Source organism: Doryrhamphus excisus, chromosome 16, assembly GCF_030265055.1.
Source record: "Doryrhamphus excisus isolate RoL2022-K1 chromosome 16, RoL_Dexc_1.0, whole genome shotgun sequence".
Lineage (NCBI taxonomy): Eukaryota > Metazoa > Chordata > Actinopteri > Syngnathiformes > Syngnathidae > Doryrhamphus > Doryrhamphus excisus.
The window spans coordinates 12,751,679-12,772,553 of record NC_080481.1 but is presented as its reverse complement, the minus strand read 5'-3'; the positions used below and the strand labels follow the sequence as shown (position 1 = coordinate 12,772,553).

General features: G+C 40.1%; 2 protein-coding genes across 2 annotated transcripts; one reads left to right on the top strand and one right to left on the bottom strand.

Moving 5' to 3' along the window:
- Nucleotides 1-1,902: 1,902 nt before the first annotated feature.
- Nucleotides 1,903-6,811, bottom strand: vgll4a (vestigial-like family member 4a). Its single transcript, XM_058052305.1, has 6 exons — nucleotides 6,644-6,811; nucleotides 6,101-6,252; nucleotides 5,248-5,407; nucleotides 4,841-5,066; nucleotides 4,615-4,729; nucleotides 1,903-4,027 (listed from the first exon to the last, which is right to left on the bottom strand). The coding sequence occupies exons 2-6, from the start codon at nucleotides 6,180-6,182 to the stop codon at nucleotides 3,825-3,827; spliced, it is 786 nt and encodes a 261-aa protein (XP_057908288.1). The 5' UTR covers nucleotides 6,183-6,252; nucleotides 6,644-6,811; the 3' UTR covers nucleotides 1,903-3,824.
- Nucleotides 6,812-8,343: 1,532 nt separating this feature from the next.
- syn2a (synapsin IIa) lies at nucleotides 8,344-20,849 on the top strand. The gene is made up of 11 exons (XM_058052252.1): nucleotides 8,344-8,852; nucleotides 14,335-14,392; nucleotides 14,487-14,578; nucleotides 14,664-14,820; nucleotides 15,356-15,445; nucleotides 15,541-15,603; nucleotides 15,688-15,830; nucleotides 15,911-15,985; nucleotides 16,124-16,226; nucleotides 17,725-17,871; nucleotides 18,402-20,849. Exons 1-11 carry the CDS (start codon nucleotides 8,512-8,514, stop codon nucleotides 18,534-18,536), a joined length of 1,404 nt encoding a protein of 467 aa, XP_057908235.1. The 5' UTR covers nucleotides 8,344-8,511; the 3' UTR covers nucleotides 18,537-20,849.
- Nucleotides 20,850-20,875: the final 26 nt, after the last annotated feature.

Genomic DNA, 20,875 nt, shown 5'->3' with positions numbered 1-20,875 from the left:
CATCTTGATTTAGACGTTTTCATGTCAGACCACCTAATATTTGCGTAGGGCTGTGCGAGCCAGCCGTTTTTGCACAAGCAATAAAATGTTCTATCCCTAATCCCGCAAGATTGTTGGCTTCCTTGGAAGGGATGGTGCATTGGAAGCTGGGGCATTGTAGTTGGTAAATGGCTGGGTCTAATCTTGTCAAGGCAGTGGTCTACTGCAGGGGGGTTTGGAGCAGATTTCAGCCTGAGGGTTAGAATAATAACTAAAGACAGAGAATCGTTTTCTCCTGGTTTGAAGAATTTCCTTATGAATGGCACTGAGCAAATTTAACTTGGCCAACATGCATACTAATTTACATTTTACTGTTATTTAACATATAACAGGTTATGGGGTGGCTTGATCCGGGTACAACTCCATGTCTCCAATAGCTCCAATTAAAAAAAAAAAAGCTAGAAGCTTAAGAAGCTGGAATGAGTGCAATGAATCATTTCTGCTCTTAGTATAAAAGCAATGGCATGTGACCTACACACCTCGTTTGCATGCAAAGCGCCTTTGCACATTACTAAGACAGTGAAAATTTACTGCATCCACATCCATCTCTGCTAAATGACGAAGCTCCAGTCTTTGTTTGAGCCGAAAAGCACCCAATAGTGAGTCAACACTGCCATCTGGTGGTGACAAAGACAACATGTCAAAGAACATAATTGACAAATCCATTCCCTCCATTTAAAAAGGTATCAAACCCTTGTTTCACCTCACCCAAAATCTTTCATTACACAATCTACAAAGAGCTCTTGCAGGCAAATTGTGTCCAGAAGAGAGACATCAATTTGTATAGTTTGATGGAGGTTACCAGCTGCAATTTGACATCTATAGGTTGTATAAAGTGTTATAAATAAGACACATTGTCAACTGGCGTTACATGTTTCACTGGAAAAACGGGTGAACATTATAAACACAAACAGGCTTGCCGACATCTGCAATTATGTGCCTCAACTGTTTACTACTTGTGGCTGCAAGACATCAGCGGCTCTCACAAGAGGTTGTTGATGTTTAAAAGAGAGACGTTTGGCTCCAGTAAACAATGCTGAAGAGGAGCAGAGATAACCAAAGAAAGACCAGAAAAAAAGCAGATTTTTCAAAAATAATGAAAATATTATAAATATAACCTAAAACAGCCTGACAGGGATGTCAAAATGAAAAATAGTGGAAAAACAGCAATCATGATTTGGACACTACATTATTTTAAGTTCCAAATACAAACTTCAAATATTATTATTGTGGCATAATTTGGCCACTTAACTATAGCCTAGCTTCTTGTTTTGCAGCCGTTGTGTGCACTAGAACCAAAAGAAAAGATGTTCAAGGCACTTCCTTCGCTAATTAACAAGTGTGACATAAAATGTAACTATTGTTATTGGCTTTCCAAAGTACTTCATCAATATAATGTAAACTGTGTGCACCACATCAATATGACTGACTACAAATCATTTTAGTAAGCAGATGCACCTACTACCACCAATTTCATAATATACACAGAATAGAACAATTTTGTAAAACAGGTCATATAATGCATGTGTTCCACACTCAAATCATCAACAGTCGATTGTACCAACCAGTCCACAATAGCCCTGAACGACCTAATCAGTGCCACAAATGAGTCTGATTGCTGTGTTCAACAAGTGCTTTACTCAGAGCAACCAGTGTGTTTATCGGCTGAACAGACAAAAATACATCAAGGCATCCAATCCCTGATGGATTCATAATTTGTTGTGCTGTTGCACAACCAAGAGCAAAAGCCAGGTCTCCAGCACAGGCAAAAATAAAAATAGTCACCCTTGAAGATGAGGTACAATGAGCACAACACCGTCACATTAATATGCGTGTTTGACATAGGAAGAAACACACATAAGGTCGGCTTTTCTGTGTTTATTTGGAAGACAATTATAAAACAGTGGCATTTTCTTCCAGAGAAATATGGACCCAAGTGTACAAATACATATTTTCCCCCTGTATGTGGTTGACACATGCAGGTATTTTCTGCAAGGAGTCTTTGCTATACAATCTGTCTACATAAAGAAATTAAATAACAATGGGCTGATACCACAAAACATATGACTGAAAAATCAGCTTGTGTCAAACAAGTTGTTTGTCTCCCTCTATCCCACCCTGGTACGCACAAAAAGCCTCGACGCGCTCAACCGGTATCACAGATGTAGGACACTTTGCTGAGGTTCTTGAGCAAAAGACAGATGTGTTCCTGCACGTTCATCATGTCACTACTGTGGGAAAAATAATCAACGAATACAAAAATGAAATGCATGGTAAGAAGATAGGCAATGTCCATGCTACAAAAGGAGTACACTACTCGCAATAGAAACATAATACATATGATCATTCCGCGCGGCGCAATGATGGTCATGTATGAATACAATAAAATATAAAGACAAGAAAGCGTGTAACAGCTCAAAAAATGTGGATTATTAATATAAATGTAAGGGGAGTCACTGAACATACAGTACACGATATATACTTTTTATCTATGGAATTTACACTCCCTATCAATCAGTGTTGGCAAACATTATGCTATTATGATTAAGGCAGACAAAAAAAAAACATGTGAACCATACCTTTACTCTGTGTAACATGCAGACTCACTTTTAGTTGCACTCAACAGTATCTGCTACTAAGTGAAGGGGGTGAAGATCCAACATGGTGAGTTACACACCACACACACACATATTGCAACTGCAATAAGGTCTTAGTTGAAAACAGAACACCTCACTTCATCTTGTAGACAATGGAGATTGGCTTCATAATGAAGTCAAAACTCACTTCTCCAAAAGCCCAAAAGAAACCTAAGGGTTATCTTCGATGTCAACAAAGGGTCCGATTTAGTCGCTTTCAGTCATGTGTGAAGGTGTAGCATCCATACCGATGTTGCCTAGCAAACTGCCTTTGGACAACCTTTCCAGAGGCTGTGCTTTGAAGAGGATGCCAAGATGCGCACCTCCATGCCATCATGGGAACCAGGTACAAAAAATATAGAGTAGAACTGTACCAGCAGTGAGTATTTTCTACATTGTTAGATAAAAATAAATTCTGAGTAAATATTTAGTGTAGAGCAAGGTTTGTGATAGAATCCAGCTATTTGAAACAAGCTTTTTGAGTTAAAGGATATCTATTAAGGCTGGAACTTGACAACATATAGCTCACGTAGGCAGTTAACTAAAATTATTTAGTCAACAGTGGAGTGAATCCAGTTCAGGGGGGATTGTTCTAGTGTCCTTGGAAAGCGAGAGGGACAAGTCTCAACTGAATCACAATTTCTGAAAATTATGTATGTATTTTTAAGAACAGGTAGAACTGTAATACTACAGAGGAAAGGGGACAGATATTTTCAAGTCGTACAGAAGATATAAAGTGGTTTAAGAATTAAACAATATAAATGGAAGGCATTTAGCCACAAAAGAAAGATGTATGGCTTGCATACTGATGGAAATGGAAGGGATAACTTTCTTTGGCGATCAAGACAGGTAAACATTGATTATTTCTTATTTGTTCTGGTTTTCGGATTAGCAGTGGAAAAAAACATAATCCGTCTATGATTGTACAGCTAACACTGTGTGGAGCAATCATTCTGTTTTCTCACTCAAGGACATATGTTGCAAGCTAAGGTTTTGTTGTAAGGCAAATGACGAGATAAAAGGCAGACCTTAAGAGTCCATAAGGCAACAACCACGTCTTGTATTGTTCTTGGCTGCAGTGATTTGATACTTGGCAGGAAACAATATTCACCTCCCACAAGTGTTTGTTACAGTTTGTTCACCTCAGCTTCATGGAGCCGCTTCAGGGGTCTGATGACCTCCGCCTTTGGCCTTGATCTGGATCCAGGCATCTCCTAGCGCCTTGGCAAAGTGATCATCCACAGACCCCGTGATAGACACGGAGTTGGACATCGAGTTGGCCACGGGGTCTGCGTCTTTGTAGTTTTTTCCCAGGCTGCGGCGGAAGTGCTCCTCAATCACAGGATCGCAAACTGTGTTAGTAGAGACAAAAAAATTATGAATAATCACAAATTGCCATGATTAAAGCATACATATACGAACATTTGTTGGGGGGTTATGTAAATGTGTGTGAGAACCAATGCTCCCCCTTAATTTTTCTGGTAGCTGAGTATACACACAAATTGTTTGGACCTTTGTGGGTGCCATCAAGCATGCACAGTGTAGTATCGCGCCTGTCCAAAACCTGACAACACATGTAGTCCAACTACCATCCTGTCTTATTTTCTATACGTGTATATTTGAATTTGAGATTTGAGCACACCAGCCACGGTGACGTGCTGCAGCTAGCTACAGCAAAGGAGGAGTAATGACACGATCACGTGGCCGTGCCAAGGTGGCAACCAGAAGTGTATACAGCTGTGTATTTTTGTTTGAATAATTATTACACACTTTCTGTAAATCCTATAAACGTCATTTCACTTCTCATATATCATGTTTGTCTACTATATGATATATTTAACTGAAATTGCTGATCCAATAATATGATATATAATAATAATAATATATATTTATTACAATGAGCATTACAGCCGCATCTATGATGACTTGAGGAGGTTACCATTGTTCTTCCTTGCATCGATGGGTGGGCTTGGAGAGCAGCCATTCATGTGGCATTGAGAGAGGTTGCAATTGCGGTTGCTTGCAGGAGCGCAAGTAATGACAGAGGGACGATTCTATAGGTGGAAAAAAAATAGAATAGTTAATTAAACAAAATGAAAAGGTTTCGCTCTTTAGAGTCCAAAAAAAAAGTGTGGTGCTGACTGAGCACATGGTGTCTATCATACCTGCTGCCGTTCAACAGCCACATTAGCAACGGACCTCTCTCTGACCCCAACTGTGGTGTCAAGGCTGCTTTTGGTCAGAGCCAGAGGCTGGTCCACAGCATAGCCAGAAATGGAAGCATACACATGGTTCCCATGGAGACCGTTCGAGGAAGAGCTGATGTGCTCCACAGGACTGTGGCTTAGGCTCCAGTGCTCATTGCGGTTGCTACCAGAAGAGGGACGAGCCCTTGATAAAGACAAGAAGAAACGCTACAGCTCTTGTAGGGAACAACACCCTTAAAAACACAACCTTTGATATCACACAGACATTTTGATATCACATCAAACTCCTCATGTATGTATATTGCCTTGTGATATAACTTCATTTACAGGCATTGCGATTCAGTCTTTGCCTGCGAGAAACTTACAGATGAGTTGCAAACAATCTGCTCATTTTGGTCATGTGGTCATCATCACAATTCATTTGGTCCTTTTGTTCGTCACCATACTTCCGTTTGCTTGGGCACAGTGGAGGTGGCCCGCTTATGTTCGACATAGCAGAGGGCAATGAGGGTGTCCTGGATTCATCTGTTGGAAAGAAGGTAGTGTAAAATAATTTGTTGAAAAAAGCAATTTATGTTTAACTACTGTATTTACACGTCTGGCCTCAAATTGAACTCTTTTTTTTTTAGAATTTTCAGTCAGCTTTCTGTTGGGTGTTTCTTGCATCACTGAGTTTCATTTGCATTTGGTGACATCATATCCAGTGTTTTGGTGCGATGGTCCGGTCGCCATTCAGACTTGCTTACTCAGAACCCCAGACTGAGCGACAGAGACCAAAGCACTAGCTTTGCTAATAGCCTTGCAAGTAATTAATGGTAATTAATAAGTAATTCATTAAAAGGTTAAATCATAAAAAAAACGTGGAGACATTCAGACATTTCATCCAAGAACTTTGGTTAGCGCCCTCATTTAAACCGGATCTTTGGGATTTAACATTTTGTAACATTGCCACTAAAAGTGACATTTAACATAACACAACATGCCCACCAATAGCTGCAACAATTGTAGCTGGACTTGATTCTTGCGGTTATTGAGTAGGTTCACGTCTTCCAATGCACTAGTATTCTATTCAATGATGACAGTCGACGTTTAGGGTTGTTGGAGGCACCACTGAGCCCAGCGTTTTTCAGAACTAAACAAGCCTCTTGGTGAATAGCCGAAGAAATTAGAGCTGTGCACACACACCCATACAGTTTATATAAACAGTCAGAATGTCACCTCCGTAGTGCAGTCTCCCGATGTTATTGTTCATCTTGTCCAGGTACTGAGGGTTCAACAGGTCCATTCTAGGCAACAGCATTTACGCGAACAGGCTAGCTGCTAACATCAGCGCTAGCAGGCAACACCGGTGAAGACAACAAACTTCTGTCCTAAAAATATGACATTATAGGAATAAATTAGTACAGCAAACAGTCTTAGAACAATACTAGCGTGTTAAGACAAGTGTATGTTGCCCCCTTGACGTTAGCAGAGTATTGTAAATTGTAAAATGTCCGAGTGCATGCTAAGCTAACAGATAGCTCACTTGCCTAATGTGATGAAAATTCACTTGTCACATTAGGTTCAATATAGCAGGTGAATTTACTGCCACTATGACAATAGTGTCTTACTGAATATGAATTAGCTGTCGGAGGTTAGGCTTGTACAGGGTGTACTCTAGCTAGCTAATCTTAGCATGCGCATTAACTAGCCACGAGCTAGTCGTCAACTTTGTGCTATTTCATCCAAACATATCAAACTTAAACACGGCCGATGACTTACATGTAAGCTGTGACACGGCCACTGCGTCAGGCAACAGTAACGCCAACCGTCCGTGGAACTTTTACAAAAGTGTACGGTTTCCGAGGCACAACAATAACATGTGTAGCTTAACTTGCGAACGCTGTCTTTCTCTGGCTTGAACTGAACTGGGGATGTGCGAGTCATGAACGAATCGTTCAAAAGTAGCATTTATTTTTTTACTGAATCGGGACTCACGGGTACTCTGTTACCAAGTTCCTTTACTCAACCCTGATACCTCTGGCCAAATTAAAAAAAAAACAGAACTAGGTAACATGCCATGAATTGACAATTAACTTCTTAGCTTTATATAAATGTTGTATTAGCCCCTCGGAAAAAGCAACAACTTAGGTCCTTGCCTCAAATCAGTGCTTCTGCGGGAGAGGCTTTCATTTTACTGCAGACCTACCAATGTGTACAAACGTATAGTACTTTCAAATATTTTCCTGGTTTCTGTTTCAAGTTCAGTCTGTACAGTACAGATAAATGTCATTACTACGACCTATTGACCAGGAAACTACATATCACTATATGTTGACTAATAATAGAGCATAGTCTAGCACAAAACAGAAATCATTATAGTATCCCCTGACTCTGCTTCCTCGATGGAAGGTCAGTGGGATTGAGAAGAGTCTCAAAGTATTCCTTTCACCGTCCGACTACATCCTCAGTCAAGGTCAGCAGGCCCCCGTCCCCACTGTAAACAGTGTAAACCGGGCTCTGCTTCCCCTTTCTGAGGTGTCGGACGGTTTGCCACAACCTTTTGAGGTCGTGCTCCATGGCCTCACACAGTTACCTCCAACAGTTACAATTTACTGCTTTATTGATCAGTTTTCTCCTCCCGTTGGTCACATCTTGTCCAGAATGCTTTTACCAGATGAGATTAATTGCCTGTTTTGTCGTGTATCATCAAATCAAATCAACTTTATTTGTAGAGCACTTTTCCTGCAAAGACATGCAACACAAAGTGCAGAATTAAAAACAATTAAAAAGAAAAACAATTACAAAGAAAGCCCCTCCCTGCCACCCTCCATACTAGACACACACACACACACACACACAATCATCAGAGACATTAAGAATACTAACAGTAAGAATTTGGATAGGGCATTAGTAAAAATATGTACTGTGTTCATTATGAGTAACTAAAAGTCATGAAAACAGTGAAAAAGAGTATATTATTTGTCTATTTTATTTTATTATATTGTTATTTATTAACTAAAAACATGTTTTTTTGTTATTTTGCTTTATTATATTCACATTGTACATACAAACATGTATAAATAAATCATTAAGGGAAAATGATTTACTGCTTTTGTGCCTCATTTTGTTACTACTACTGACGCACTGGCCACTTGTCCATTACCAGCCATTTTAGATTTCATGGCTGACACGTGTATATACACAGACACACACACACACATTGTGCAATAAACGAGGCATCGCCGGGAGAAGGTGTGACAGATTGTTCTCTAAAGCTTCGTGCACTTTTCGTGTGGAAAACCCGTAATTTTCCACAGCTGGGGTTCAAAAAAGATGCCTGTGAGGCAGTACAATGTGGGGGAGGGGTAGCATAGAAGCACACTAGTGAGAGAGGAGAGGCATAGCGAGAGCATCCTTTACAATGGTAGAGGAGAGTGCAGAGTGAGGGGATTGGCTGGAGCAGGGTTTCACGTCACCGGCCGGCGAGGGGGAGCTCTGAGGATGCTCCACCGAGCTGGAAGAGCGCACATTCAGTGGGAGTTTACGCTGAGAGATCAGCCTTTGTCAGCTGTGCCCTAAGAACAGGGAGTCCTCTGCAGAGAGCTTTTCCGTACCTCACCGCTGCTCCATTGTCCTGCTCTGCAGCCATGAATTATCTGCGACGGCGTCTCTCAGACAGCACTTTCATCTCGAACCTGCCCAATGGCTACATGACAGACCTTCAGAGGCCTGACCCAGCTCAGCCTCCACCACCTGCCTCCACCGCACCCGCTAAGTCCCCCACAGCAGGGCCTACACCTCCCGCCACTTCGCCTGCTCCGGAGAGGAAAACTCAGCCGGCGCAATCCACCGGAGCTGGTTTCTTCAGCTCCATCACCAACGTTGTCAAGCAGACGGCTGCTTCAGCAGGGCTAGTAGAGCAAACCTCAGTCACGACACCCAAGAAGTTCAAGACTCTCCTGGTCATCGACGAACCTCAACAAGAGTGGTATGTTGCTCCAAAAATAGTAGATAGTAGTCTTTTCTACTAGCAGCCTGAAGATGCATATGTGGTTTGATGCTTGCTCTTGCCAACACACTTGATCAATACTCAATACCGCTAATGACATGGCATCAGGATAGTCCATCACACACATCATTGTGATTATTTTCTCAAACATACTCAACATTTGCTTTATTAAAATGGATGCTCCACAGGTTGCATCGGTGCTTGGAAGTACACAAAATACTGCAGTGCTCCCCCCCCATCATCAATGGGGTTTCCCTCCACGCACTATAGGCACATCACGTGGCCTGCTCTGCACGTACATACATACACAATTCACATACTAAACACCACTTTGTTGATTACACACTCAGCATGCGGCTGTGTTTTGTCATCCTTGTGGACTACTGACACTCAGGGAGAATGTCTCTCCTTATTGTAATACAATACGACCTCACACCAATCATTTTTTTGCACAGCTGATTATTTTTCCTGCAGACTGCAATTACAATTTTTCCATTATGTAAACCAAAGGGTTTGGATTTTATAAACTACATTCATTGCAAGACAAATCTATGCCTCTCAATAAGATGGCTGCTGATTGTTCAATTTTTTTTCTGCCTACAAGACACAGTTTATTCATTCATTAATTCATAAATACAGAACAAGTCTTGCAAATGTTAGGATATCTACTCTCCTAACTCTGGTTGGAAAGCAGTTTCAGTGGCGCATGACAGGCCATTTGTCTTTGTAGAAACCTGGATCGTTGTTAATGAGATCAGGAGGGATGCCAACCTTGTGCATTAGCTCGCTCCATGTTTGCTGTGAGTGGGAAAGCATGGCTGTTGTTTCGCAGTGGACACAACATAGCGCACGTTCCCGGGTGCTGCAGCTAAAAAGTGAGACAGTTGGGATGAATGTCCGTTAACATGTTATTGCCTGCAGTTGTCCCTAGTCGCTTGGCAGTTTGAATTTCGCGGCTTCACTCTTACTAACCTAAACAAGCACAATCATTATTTACTCTTGTTATGTATATTATGTTGGATACAAGTGTAAAGATGACTATAGGGGTGTTATTTCATGTCTATGGGGCTCTAATAATGTTTTAAACCATATGTAGAAAGTCACAAACAGGTTTTCTATGCTCCAACTACTCTAACTTCATTTAGAAATAAAAAATCCTACCAATCCAACCAATTAGCAGCGATGAACGAGGTATTACTCTACTCTAATGATGAAATACATGAACATAATTGTGAATTTTATTTAATATTCTATACAGTATATCATGCAATACATCTTTGTAGGTTTGTTTATCCCTATGCGATACACACTTGGGAGATCACCAATTGTACTCCATTCAGCAACTTCCTTTCACTGAGTACTACATCTATTTTTCATGGCCGCTCACCATCTTTGCATGGGGAGTTGTTCATGTCAGGTCACCCGATTCATCATTGCTGTCTCTGTTTGTGAGACCTTTCACCCTGTTGTTGCACAATATGGTTTCTCTCATGCCCCGTTTCTCTGGTGCTATAAAATATGATATTTTTATGTCTTATAAGAGTATTAGGTATATTACTGTAATGAATGCACAAGGTTGGCCAACAATGATCTGATTGAGGCTTGTTCAGCGATGCTGCGACATCTTAGCAGTACTTTGTATTCTGGTCATAAAGACGCAAGATTAAAAGCACAAAACATATAGCTCTTGGCAAGTACTAGGATGATCGAATCTATTTTATTACTTTTGCTGAGTGCCTTCTGTCCTGCACATGCTGGCACCCTTGTGCGGTGCTGTATGTCATCGTGCCGCTGCAAGATGAGACCCGTTCAGAGTGAAATCACATCCAGCGGCACGATCGACCAGAACCTTCAATCTTCCAATACAAAAGTAGATAAAGTATGCTGATAGGGATGTCATACAATTCATGTCAAATAATACAAACTATACTATCCCTTTAATTACACAATAATCATAATAACAACACAGGATACAGATTCTGAACCCCTAACATCACTTCCTATCCCCCACATTTATGTATTGCAACACACATTAACACAAGTCTTATTTATGTCTTAAATTGCCTATTTTCTGTGATAATGTCTACTATATTTGGTTATATGGGTTATAAGGTGACTATAGGGGTGTTATTTCAAGTCTAGAGGGCTCTAATATATGTTAAACCCCAGGAATCCTACATTCTTGAAATGCACTTATCACAGTCGGGTCTGTAGTCAATTAACCCCAATAAATAAATAATTACTTTTACACATATGTACTGTTTATACAGTAATCCCTTGTTTATTGTGCACATCAATGTGATCAATCAATAACTGATGTATACATGATGCATACAATACTAATCAATGCAGCCCAAATCATAATTGTTTGTTTCAAACAAACGGCCAAATGTGCCTTTTCATGCCTCCATTTTCAGCTGGGATAGGCTCCAGCATACCTCCGCGACTCTAATGAGGATAAGTGGCATAGAAAATAGATGACTGGATGTCTGCAACACAATTTGTGCATGCACATTGAGCTGACACAGGCTCAGCTATGGTCATGCCACTGGAAAAATAGTCCAGTTGTGGATTCAATATTCAGTACAAGTAATATACAGGATATATCCTATATATATATGTAGTATATGTATATATGTATATATGTATGTATATATATGTATATATGTATATATGTATATATATATATATATATATATATATATATATATATATATATATATATATATATATATATATCCTGATAGGATATATCCTATCATGTCGCTGAAGGTGTTGTAATTGATGCCTGACTTCACTGCAGGCGGTATGGGTGTCCATTCAGTTATGAAGTGAATGCTACAATGAATGGTTGTCTCTCTTTGTTATTCCAAAATTAGCAATTCATAAAAAAATACAAGACATTGTATTTGATAAAGCATAAAACCACTCAGCTCTGATGATTCTGCAAGTCATCCATGGAGGTTTGTTGGGTTCCAGGAAGACTGTGCTATAAATTGCTCTTGTGGTGGGAGGAGCAGATGGTTCTCACTTAACATAAAAATGATTGCCAAAATGTACTTTTTACATTATACCCTATATAATGAAAGGAAAAGAAACCACACATCATAAATAATTGGTCACTTTGGGTAGGGTTGTCACAAGATCTTACGAGATTAAAATGTTAGAGGAAAATGGACGTAAGGGAAGAACATGCAAACTCCACACAGAGATGCCCAAGCAGAGAATCAAACCTTGGCCTTCCTGATCACCTGACTGTGTGGCCGACATACTAACATGTCTGCTGCATTCACGGAAGGATATTATATATGAGATATATCATTATATCTCATCCTGCCAACACACACGTCTATGTGTGCTTGTTAATTAGGCTAAGTGACGATATTTTAAAATTCAGTGAAAGTTCCTGCTTAGCAAGCTCTCCTGTCAATCATGACAGTTTAAAAACAGTTTCACAGTGTGTGTAATTTGGCACGACTTTGACATTCCAGCCTGATAGTTTTAATGAAGTTGCATACTGTAACGTTATTATCTCACCAGTCAGACTTACACTTGATTATCCCAATTACTCTTGGAATTATCACACACTACTCTTATGTATTATCTAACCTTTAATTAAGGTGAAGCAAAGTCATATTGATTCCCCCAACAAATAAATAATGCAAGTAAACATCTGCTATCATGCTCCCACGGCCCCCTAGCGTGCACGCAAAGGCATCAGTCACGAGAAAATGCAGCATATGCGGCATGTAGGGAAGTATTGTGGGTATATAAATGCTTTATGGCTTTTGGATATCTGTCACTGTGAGGAGAACAGGAAACCTTGGTCGAAAGATGATGTGATGTGGTGAATGTTAATTCACTTGGGTGATGTTTTTGCATGCATATATGGAATCGCTGTATGAGGTACAGAACAGAAGTACTCCCACTGCGAATTGAAATGACAGGCTTCACATTTCTAAAGTGTGTGTTTTTCCAACTCTCTTATCCATTTGATGTGACAGTGCCTTCTTATTTACGCACACTGATTCTTATTTGGAGGCGTATCCCACCACAAACACATCCTCACACTGCAATTAGTCTCTAAATAAATTATTAGTCTTGGTAAATAAGCAGGGAGTGCAGAGTACATGACAGGAAGCAAGCACTCCCTGAACGTTTTTGCAGTATCCTATAGATAGGCTGCTTATCAATGCTGTCTTTGTATTTAAAATCCTTTGAAGAAAATCTCCTCCATAGCCGCAAGAGAACATGAAGGATACATGTTTTCCTTGGCGTCCTCTCTGGTTTGATTAAATGTTCATTACCAGGCGAGTGTCTGTTGCAAGAACAGCTCAGAAGCTGTGGAAAAAGGCCAAAATAACACACACTGCGAAAACTAACAAACTGTGTGTGGTTTGAGCAGTTGTCTTTTCTCTGGGAAGTGTGGTTCAAACACTGGTCATTTCTAATCTTTATCCTGTGGGAAAAGTCTCCTGGGTTACATAGTAATCCACAACACGTAGAACTCGGTTTTCATTGTTAACTCGTTCCAAAAGGATCAACAAAAAACGAAGAATATTTTCAGTGTAAATCCAAATAATCCAAGAGGGTCGCACGGTGGTTGAGTGGGTTAGCATGTTGGTCACATAGGAGATCGGGAAGATCTGGGTTCGAATCTCTGCTTGGGCGTCTTTGTGTGGAATTTGCATGTTCTGTCTGTAATGAGGATAAGCGGCATAGAAAATGGATGGATGGTTATATAAAGAATAATTGTAGTTTTCCATGCAAAATAATTATAACTGATGAATGGATGGAACTTATTGTTGATGCAGACTTCCCAAACGTCCTAGCAAGATTGAACCATGTGATGTTTCAAATTACCGGCACTTGCAACTTTCTTTGGCTCCATGGCAGGTTATTTATCACTCGCGCCCAATAAAAATGTGAGTCAAAAAAAACGGACATATCCTGGGAAAACAAGACGTTAGCACTAGTGTGGGCCCTAATATTGCTGTTTAATGCTGTGGGCAAAGCTCATACAAAGTTCATCTTTTTTATTTTCTCACAATATCTTTGTGTCTTCCACTTCAGCTCGAGGGAAATTAGATTCTAAATATTCTGAATAAAACACTATTATGCAAAAATAAATGGTTGTGTGCTCTTTTGGGAATGTTTTTACATGTTAAAAAATCATTGAAGCCAATTAGGCGTAAGGCATTAGATGTTGAGTGCAACAGTGCAATATCTAATAGCCTTATTAACTTTACCCCTGTCAGCCTGTAAAAGTAAATGGCAGTCCTGGAAGCAAGGAAATCCAATATGGCCAACCTTAGATTTAAATATGATGTTTTAATGAGTGGAATATTTGTCAGTTGTAATTTGACATACAGTATATATATATAATTACTTGGTAAAGGGCACTATGGTTTTATTGTTTTCTTTTATGAGAAGTAACAATACTCCATTTGTTTCTATCCAGGGTAAAGTTATTCCGTGGGAAGAAAATATATGGCGATTATGACATCAAAGTCGAACAGGTGAGTGGAGTTATCCAATTAAAGAGCTTTTACATGAAAAAAAAATAGAAACCATATCTATCCTCATGTGATAACGTAACCATGAACTCTCTAGGCGGAGTTCAGTGAGATCAACATCATGGCTCAAGCCAGCGGGACTTGCAATGTCACCATGCAGGTTTACAGAAATGGCACCAAGGTTGTCAGGTAGGACAAACACACACGTACGCACAACGCACACTTCTGTGTATCTAAATATGGAGCCATTTTTTTTTCTTGCTTTGTTTTCTAGGTCATTCAAACCAGACTTTGTGTTGATTCGACAACATGCCTTCAGTATGACCCAAAACGAAGATTTTCGCAACCTTATAATCGGTCTGCAGTATGGAGGCGTCCCAAGCATCAATTCATTGGATTCCATCTACAACCTGTGTGACAAGCCCTGGGCGGTGAGGCCCTCATTATGATTGTGTAGACAAACAACCATTCACATTTAGAGCAGGGGTCTCAAACAATTAAATTTTAACTGGGGCCCAGTTATTGAGTTATAGTAGGGCAAAAAATAACTATAAAAGTATGACGTAAGTAATAAACAACATCTACTTTAACTCTGAGCATGTGCCATGAGCAACTATTTCCCAAAAAGTGCTAAAAGACATGTTGGGAACCGGGAATCCCTGCTTCTGGTTTCTAAGCACTCTTTGCAAAACTTGTTTGACATGTTCATAGTTAACAAAGTTGCTCTTGTTTATTTCACACATTAGTAGTAGTTTCCCTATGTGTGTTTTGTCTATTGTTCATCTTAAAGAGTCGCTAAAAGCGCCTCTGACCATCTCCCCAAAGTGAATGGGCCAACTTTGATTTGGCAACCGCAAAATGCGGTCACAAGTTCAAGACCGCTGATTTAGAGTCTCTAATTAACTTGTTTTTGGACAGAGGGACAATTAAAGAAATGCAAATAATGATATATTTCTATGTGTCTAGTTTGCCCAACTCATCAACACCCAGAGGAAGCTGGGGGCTGACAAGTTCCCGCTGATTGAACAGACTTTTTACCCAAACTATAAGGAGATGGTGAGAACACCAAGTTTTCCTAGTGTCAACATGTCTATTTCATGATTGCTGTGTATTTTCAAAGGATACAAGACTTAAATCTTCATATCTTATAGGCCAGCATGCCGTCTTTCCCTGTGGTTATCAAGATTGGTCACGCCCACTCCGGTATTGGAAAGGTTTGGCAGTTACACTTGTTTGAAAGACTGAGAATTTAACCAGCAGTGTTTGTCATCGCTGGGTTGTGCTTGTGTGCTTTCCAGGTGAAGGTTGATAATCACAGTAAGTTCCAGGACATTGCCAGTGTTGTGGCTCTCACCCAAACATACACCACTACTGAGCCTCTCGTTGAATCTAAATATGATATCAGAATCCAGAAGATTGGCGCTGACTACAAAGCTTACATGTAAGTGTCATTACATTCTAATCAGTCAAATAAAGCGATAAGGACGGGAGTTGTGTAATATTTGGCTCATCCCAACCCAGGAGAACATCTATATCCGGCAACTGGAAGACCAACACCGGGTCGGCGATGCTGGAACAGGTGGCAATGACTGACAAGTGAGAGTCGACACATGAAGTCTACACTTAAAACACACAGCCAACCATTGTAGTAAAAAGATGAAAAGAATTAAGATCAAATGTAGCTGGATGGATTACAGCCCTGGTCTAAAGCTTGTCTTCCTGGATTTTTTTCAGATATAAGCTTTGGGTTGACACTTGCTCAGAGATTTTCGGGGGTCTGGATATTTGTGCAGTCAAGGCCATCCATGGAAAGGATGGAAGAGATTACATCACAGAGGTAAGAGGCTCAAATCGAACAGCACATCTTGGGAATAGCAATCAGTGATTGCTATTTCTGAACTATTGCAAGCTGTGGTTAAAAACGCACAAACATGTACAGTTGTAAGACTGCAAGTATTTTAATTATCCCTATAGGATTCAGGATCAGTATAAGTCGTCAGAACTGAGGCAGAGGCAGTTGAAAGTGGAGGTGCAGCAATTGAAGGATTAATCTAAAGTTCTTGATTTTTTTTTCATAGATAGTTGACACAAACACAAAATCACTGGAGTGGAAGCTGCCACAGTTTTGCTATTTTGTGTTTAAACACAATAGGAATGAACTATTGTGTCATTGTGGCATAAATAGTTAAGTACACAGCTGCAACAATGCCAGGTTTATCACAGTAAAAGTATCACTGTGTATTTCTAATAAAGGCACACCAAATAACTCCTTTAAAAAAATAGATGAGTAAATAAAAAATAAACAGGCAAAGATTTCAACCCCCACAATGGTAAAGCCAAAGTTACGCCCTTGTAAAGGTGTGTACCCCAGAACAAAGGAACACACTAAGAACAAGTAATCCACAAAGCAGAGGAATGACGTCTATGTGAGTGTGACATGCAGGCGTCAAAACAAAGAACTGACATCTCACAGCTTAAAGAGGAACAGCACTTTTTGGGGGAATTTTGCCCATCATTCACAATCCTGATGTGAAACATGAACACATATTTCTTTCCATTTTCTGTGCATTAATATGATCTAGCTAATAATGGACGTCATGGTAAATACCTATGTTGACGCTAAAACCTTCTAAAAAAAATAACACAATAACAGTAATAATATATATATATATATATAACAGTGTGCCATTTACGTAACTAATTAGTATATTGACAAAGCTACAGTGATATTATTATTATAGCAGCTAACATGAACAACTATTTTCATCTGGCCGACAAATGCAGTGCCTCGCTAACTGCTCGTCTCAGCGTCATTCACAGACCAAAGAGTGGATACCTAGCTCTCAATTTCATGACAAATACTCACCAAGATGCGTGTTTGCATTTTTTTTACCTGAGGACTGGAGCACACGTCATGTGCTGGAAGACACAGCCATCCCATGTATGTATCTATGCTGCTGTTGTTGACGGAACTAGCATAAGTATATGTTATCATCAGCGTACGCCAAAGTAAGCTGCTTTTGTCACCATGGTGACTTGGTGATCGATGGCGGTGTCTATTGAACTGGGTGATCCTGAGTTGGTCTTTGTGCAACCAATTAAGCCTTGATATTCTTGTTTTGTATTGATTAAACTCAGCTCAGCCACTTGTCTGAATCCTACATTTGTGCAAAGGGAGGCAAGGGGCTAAATTGTGGAACAAGATGAGCAAAATCGACGTCTGTCTCTCAGTGCCGTTTTGTTCAGAGAATGTAGCTCAGTTAGAGCTACATGTAATATAGTAGATGTTTTTAGCCCAACTTGATGTTGTATGAATTGTATTGAATGTGATGCAGGTGGTGGGCTCATCCATGCCTCTGGTGGGGGAGCACCAGGCCGAGGACAGGCAGCTCATCTCTGACATGGTGCTGGCTAAAATGAACCAGATAGCGGAGAAGGATGCAAACGCTCCCCAGAAACCCATGACAGTGCAGCCATCCCAGGTAGAGAAGCACACACATTTGCAGAAATTGATTGTGGAATGGGCGAGTGGTTAGCGCGCAGACCTCACAGCTAAGAGACCAGGGTTCAATTCCACCCTCAGCCATCTCTGTGTGGAGTTTGCATGTTTTCCTCCCACATTCCAAAAACATGCTAGGTTAATTGGTGACTCCAAATTGTCCATAGGTATGAATGTGAGTGGGAATGGTTGTTTGTCTATATGTGCCCTGTGATTGGCTGGCGACCAGTCCAGGGTGTACCCCGCCTCTCGCCCAAAGACAGCTGGGATAGGCTCCAGCACCCCCGCGACCCTCGTGAGGGAAAAGCGGGAGAAAATCAATGAATGAATGAATGATTGTAGTCTTCCTTTCACCCAAAGTCAGCTAATATAGACTCCAGCGGCACTGAACAGGATAATGTTAATGGTTTAAAAGCTTATTTAGTCCTAACTCTATCCGTTGCACATCTATTGCAATACATTTAGAAAATTGATTTATGGAAATATAATCTCATACTTGAATTTTTTTTTCAGGGTGTGAGTCCGAAAGGAGAAATTATAGGTGAGACCATGAAGAACGGTGCTGGCCGCCCACCTCAAGGTTGTCTTCAGTACATCCTCGATTGCAATGGCGTGGCCGTGGGTCCGAAAGCAGTCCAGGCTAACTGAACCAGCCAAGGAGGAGAATCCGTGGCGTACTCTGAGCTGAACACAAGTGTGAGGATGCTGATAGCTTGGATCACAACTGGGTGACCGGGCCCTCAGCTCACAGCAGCTGAGTGGCGCCCTGGACTGTGTTTTTTAACTCTATGCAGAGTCCAAATGTACTGTCTACTTGTTGATTAGTGTGCTTGTATCGGTCACCTGTGTTTCAGTAGCTGTGGATTTTCTTTGGGGCTGCCGTGGATGATGTAAGAAGCAGACTGTGCCTACAATGCGTTCAGTGCCGCTGTGTGCTTACCAGCTGTGAGCCTTTCATTTAACCCTTATCGGTTTTATACTTGGCTGTGTGTCTTTCAATAGGGTTCAAACAGTGGAAGTTAGTTCTTAATATGTATACAATACTTGGGTGTGTATGGCTGTGGTGATTATTTTCATACATATAATATATATTTATTTTTGTTTTGCATGATTGATACAAACCAGAGAAGAGGGATGTAACATTACTGTTTTATCCGAGATGTGTTCCTTGTGATTCATGCATTGTAAATGTGGCAATGCTTACATGTATTCACTATTAACACGGTGATCTGCTACTGCCTTCATTTAGTTTAAGATGCTATATGGATAGATACTTTATTCATCTTTGAGTGTCACTGCACACACACACACATATATATATATATAAATACATATATATATATATATAAATCTGTATGATTTTGAACCAAAGATTCCAATATTGAAATGAATATTTGTTGTAAAAATAGCAGCAATCCTACGCTCAAGATAATAGTTTAATCTGTGACAAATCATAATGCTGCGTTAAAGGGGAATTGCACTTTTTGGGGAATTTTCCACTTTTTCTGTGCATCATAACACGGGAAAATGAGTTTATATGAGCTTGCTAACAATGTTGTCAACATTGCATCATTTTATATCCATGCTGTGATCATGCATGAACACGTACACTGATGATAACGTATAATAGTTGCAGTATCTTGCTGTATTTTCATGATTTAAAACACTTTCCTCGGCGCATTGCTACACATACTTATGCTAGTTCCGTCAACAACAGCAGCATAGATACAGCGGCAACACTTACAATGTCCGCTCTCCTTGGGATGGCTGTGTCTTCCAGCACATGACGTATGCTCCAGTCCTCGGGTTAAAAAATGCTGACGGCAAACGAGCATCTTGTTGAGTCTTTGTAGCGAAATTGAGAGCTCGGTATCCACTCTTCCATCTGCGAATGACATTGAGATTAGCGATTAGCGACGCATCATGTTAATCCACCAGATTGTTAGGTGCTAAAATAATATAATTACTGTAGCTTGGTTAATATACAAGTCAGTTGTGTAAATTGAACAGTTTTTTTTGTTGTTTTGTGAGGTATTCCCATCACGTCCGTTGCTAGCAAGCTTATATTAACTTGTTTTCTTGTGTTATAATGCAGATAAATATAGGGAAAGACATACGTGTTCATGTTTCACATAAGGATTGTGAAAGATGGGCAAAAGAAATGTTCAAAAGTGCAGTTCTCTATTCGTGTCCTCTTATGTATTAAGTCAAATCTGCCACAAAATGTCCTTCTGTGACCATGCACTGGATATCAGTGGTGGTGGTGTTGTCATGACAACCATACAAGTGCTCTGAGTTTGAGCTTGGACCTGTTACTGCTGTTCATAGACTGAACACACAAAGATAACACACTCCTCCTGTGAATAGATGGAAAAGTGCAATATTTTATTTTCTATTGTGACATATCTGATTTGAAATCAGCTCTTCCTTGAAATTGATTCTAATAGCTATCATCAACCATATAGTCAACCAGAGTCACAATCGGCTGTTTCTTGTCTTGTGGCTTTTTAGGCTACATAGTGGTGCAACTGAAATAACAGCCAAATCATCTGTAAAAAAGAACTTTGCACCTCGATCTGCCATGATAGAAAATCTGTTCTGCAAGCCGTGTGTGTAATTGTTTTCCAAGTGTATCTGTGAGTGTATCTGTGTACAAGCCATGCCTGAGGCTTTATGGATGTGTTGTACTGTTCACTAGGAAATATGCCATGACTGATTTCTAAAGGGAGAACACACAAATACCTGAGAGTCTATATATTGAAAGTGAATGTGTTTTTTCTGCCAGATAAAACCTATTCAGACCTGAGGAACAGAAACTATTAAGGGCCATGATAACGTCATATGCTGTTGGACTGGTTAAATCTTGATCGGAATTCAATATGTTGTGGAATGATCCACAAAGGTTATTTCCAGTCTGTCAATGGCAATAAAGCTTCCTTTGCAATATACAATTTGTGTCCTTGCATGCTGTGATAAATGACTGGGAC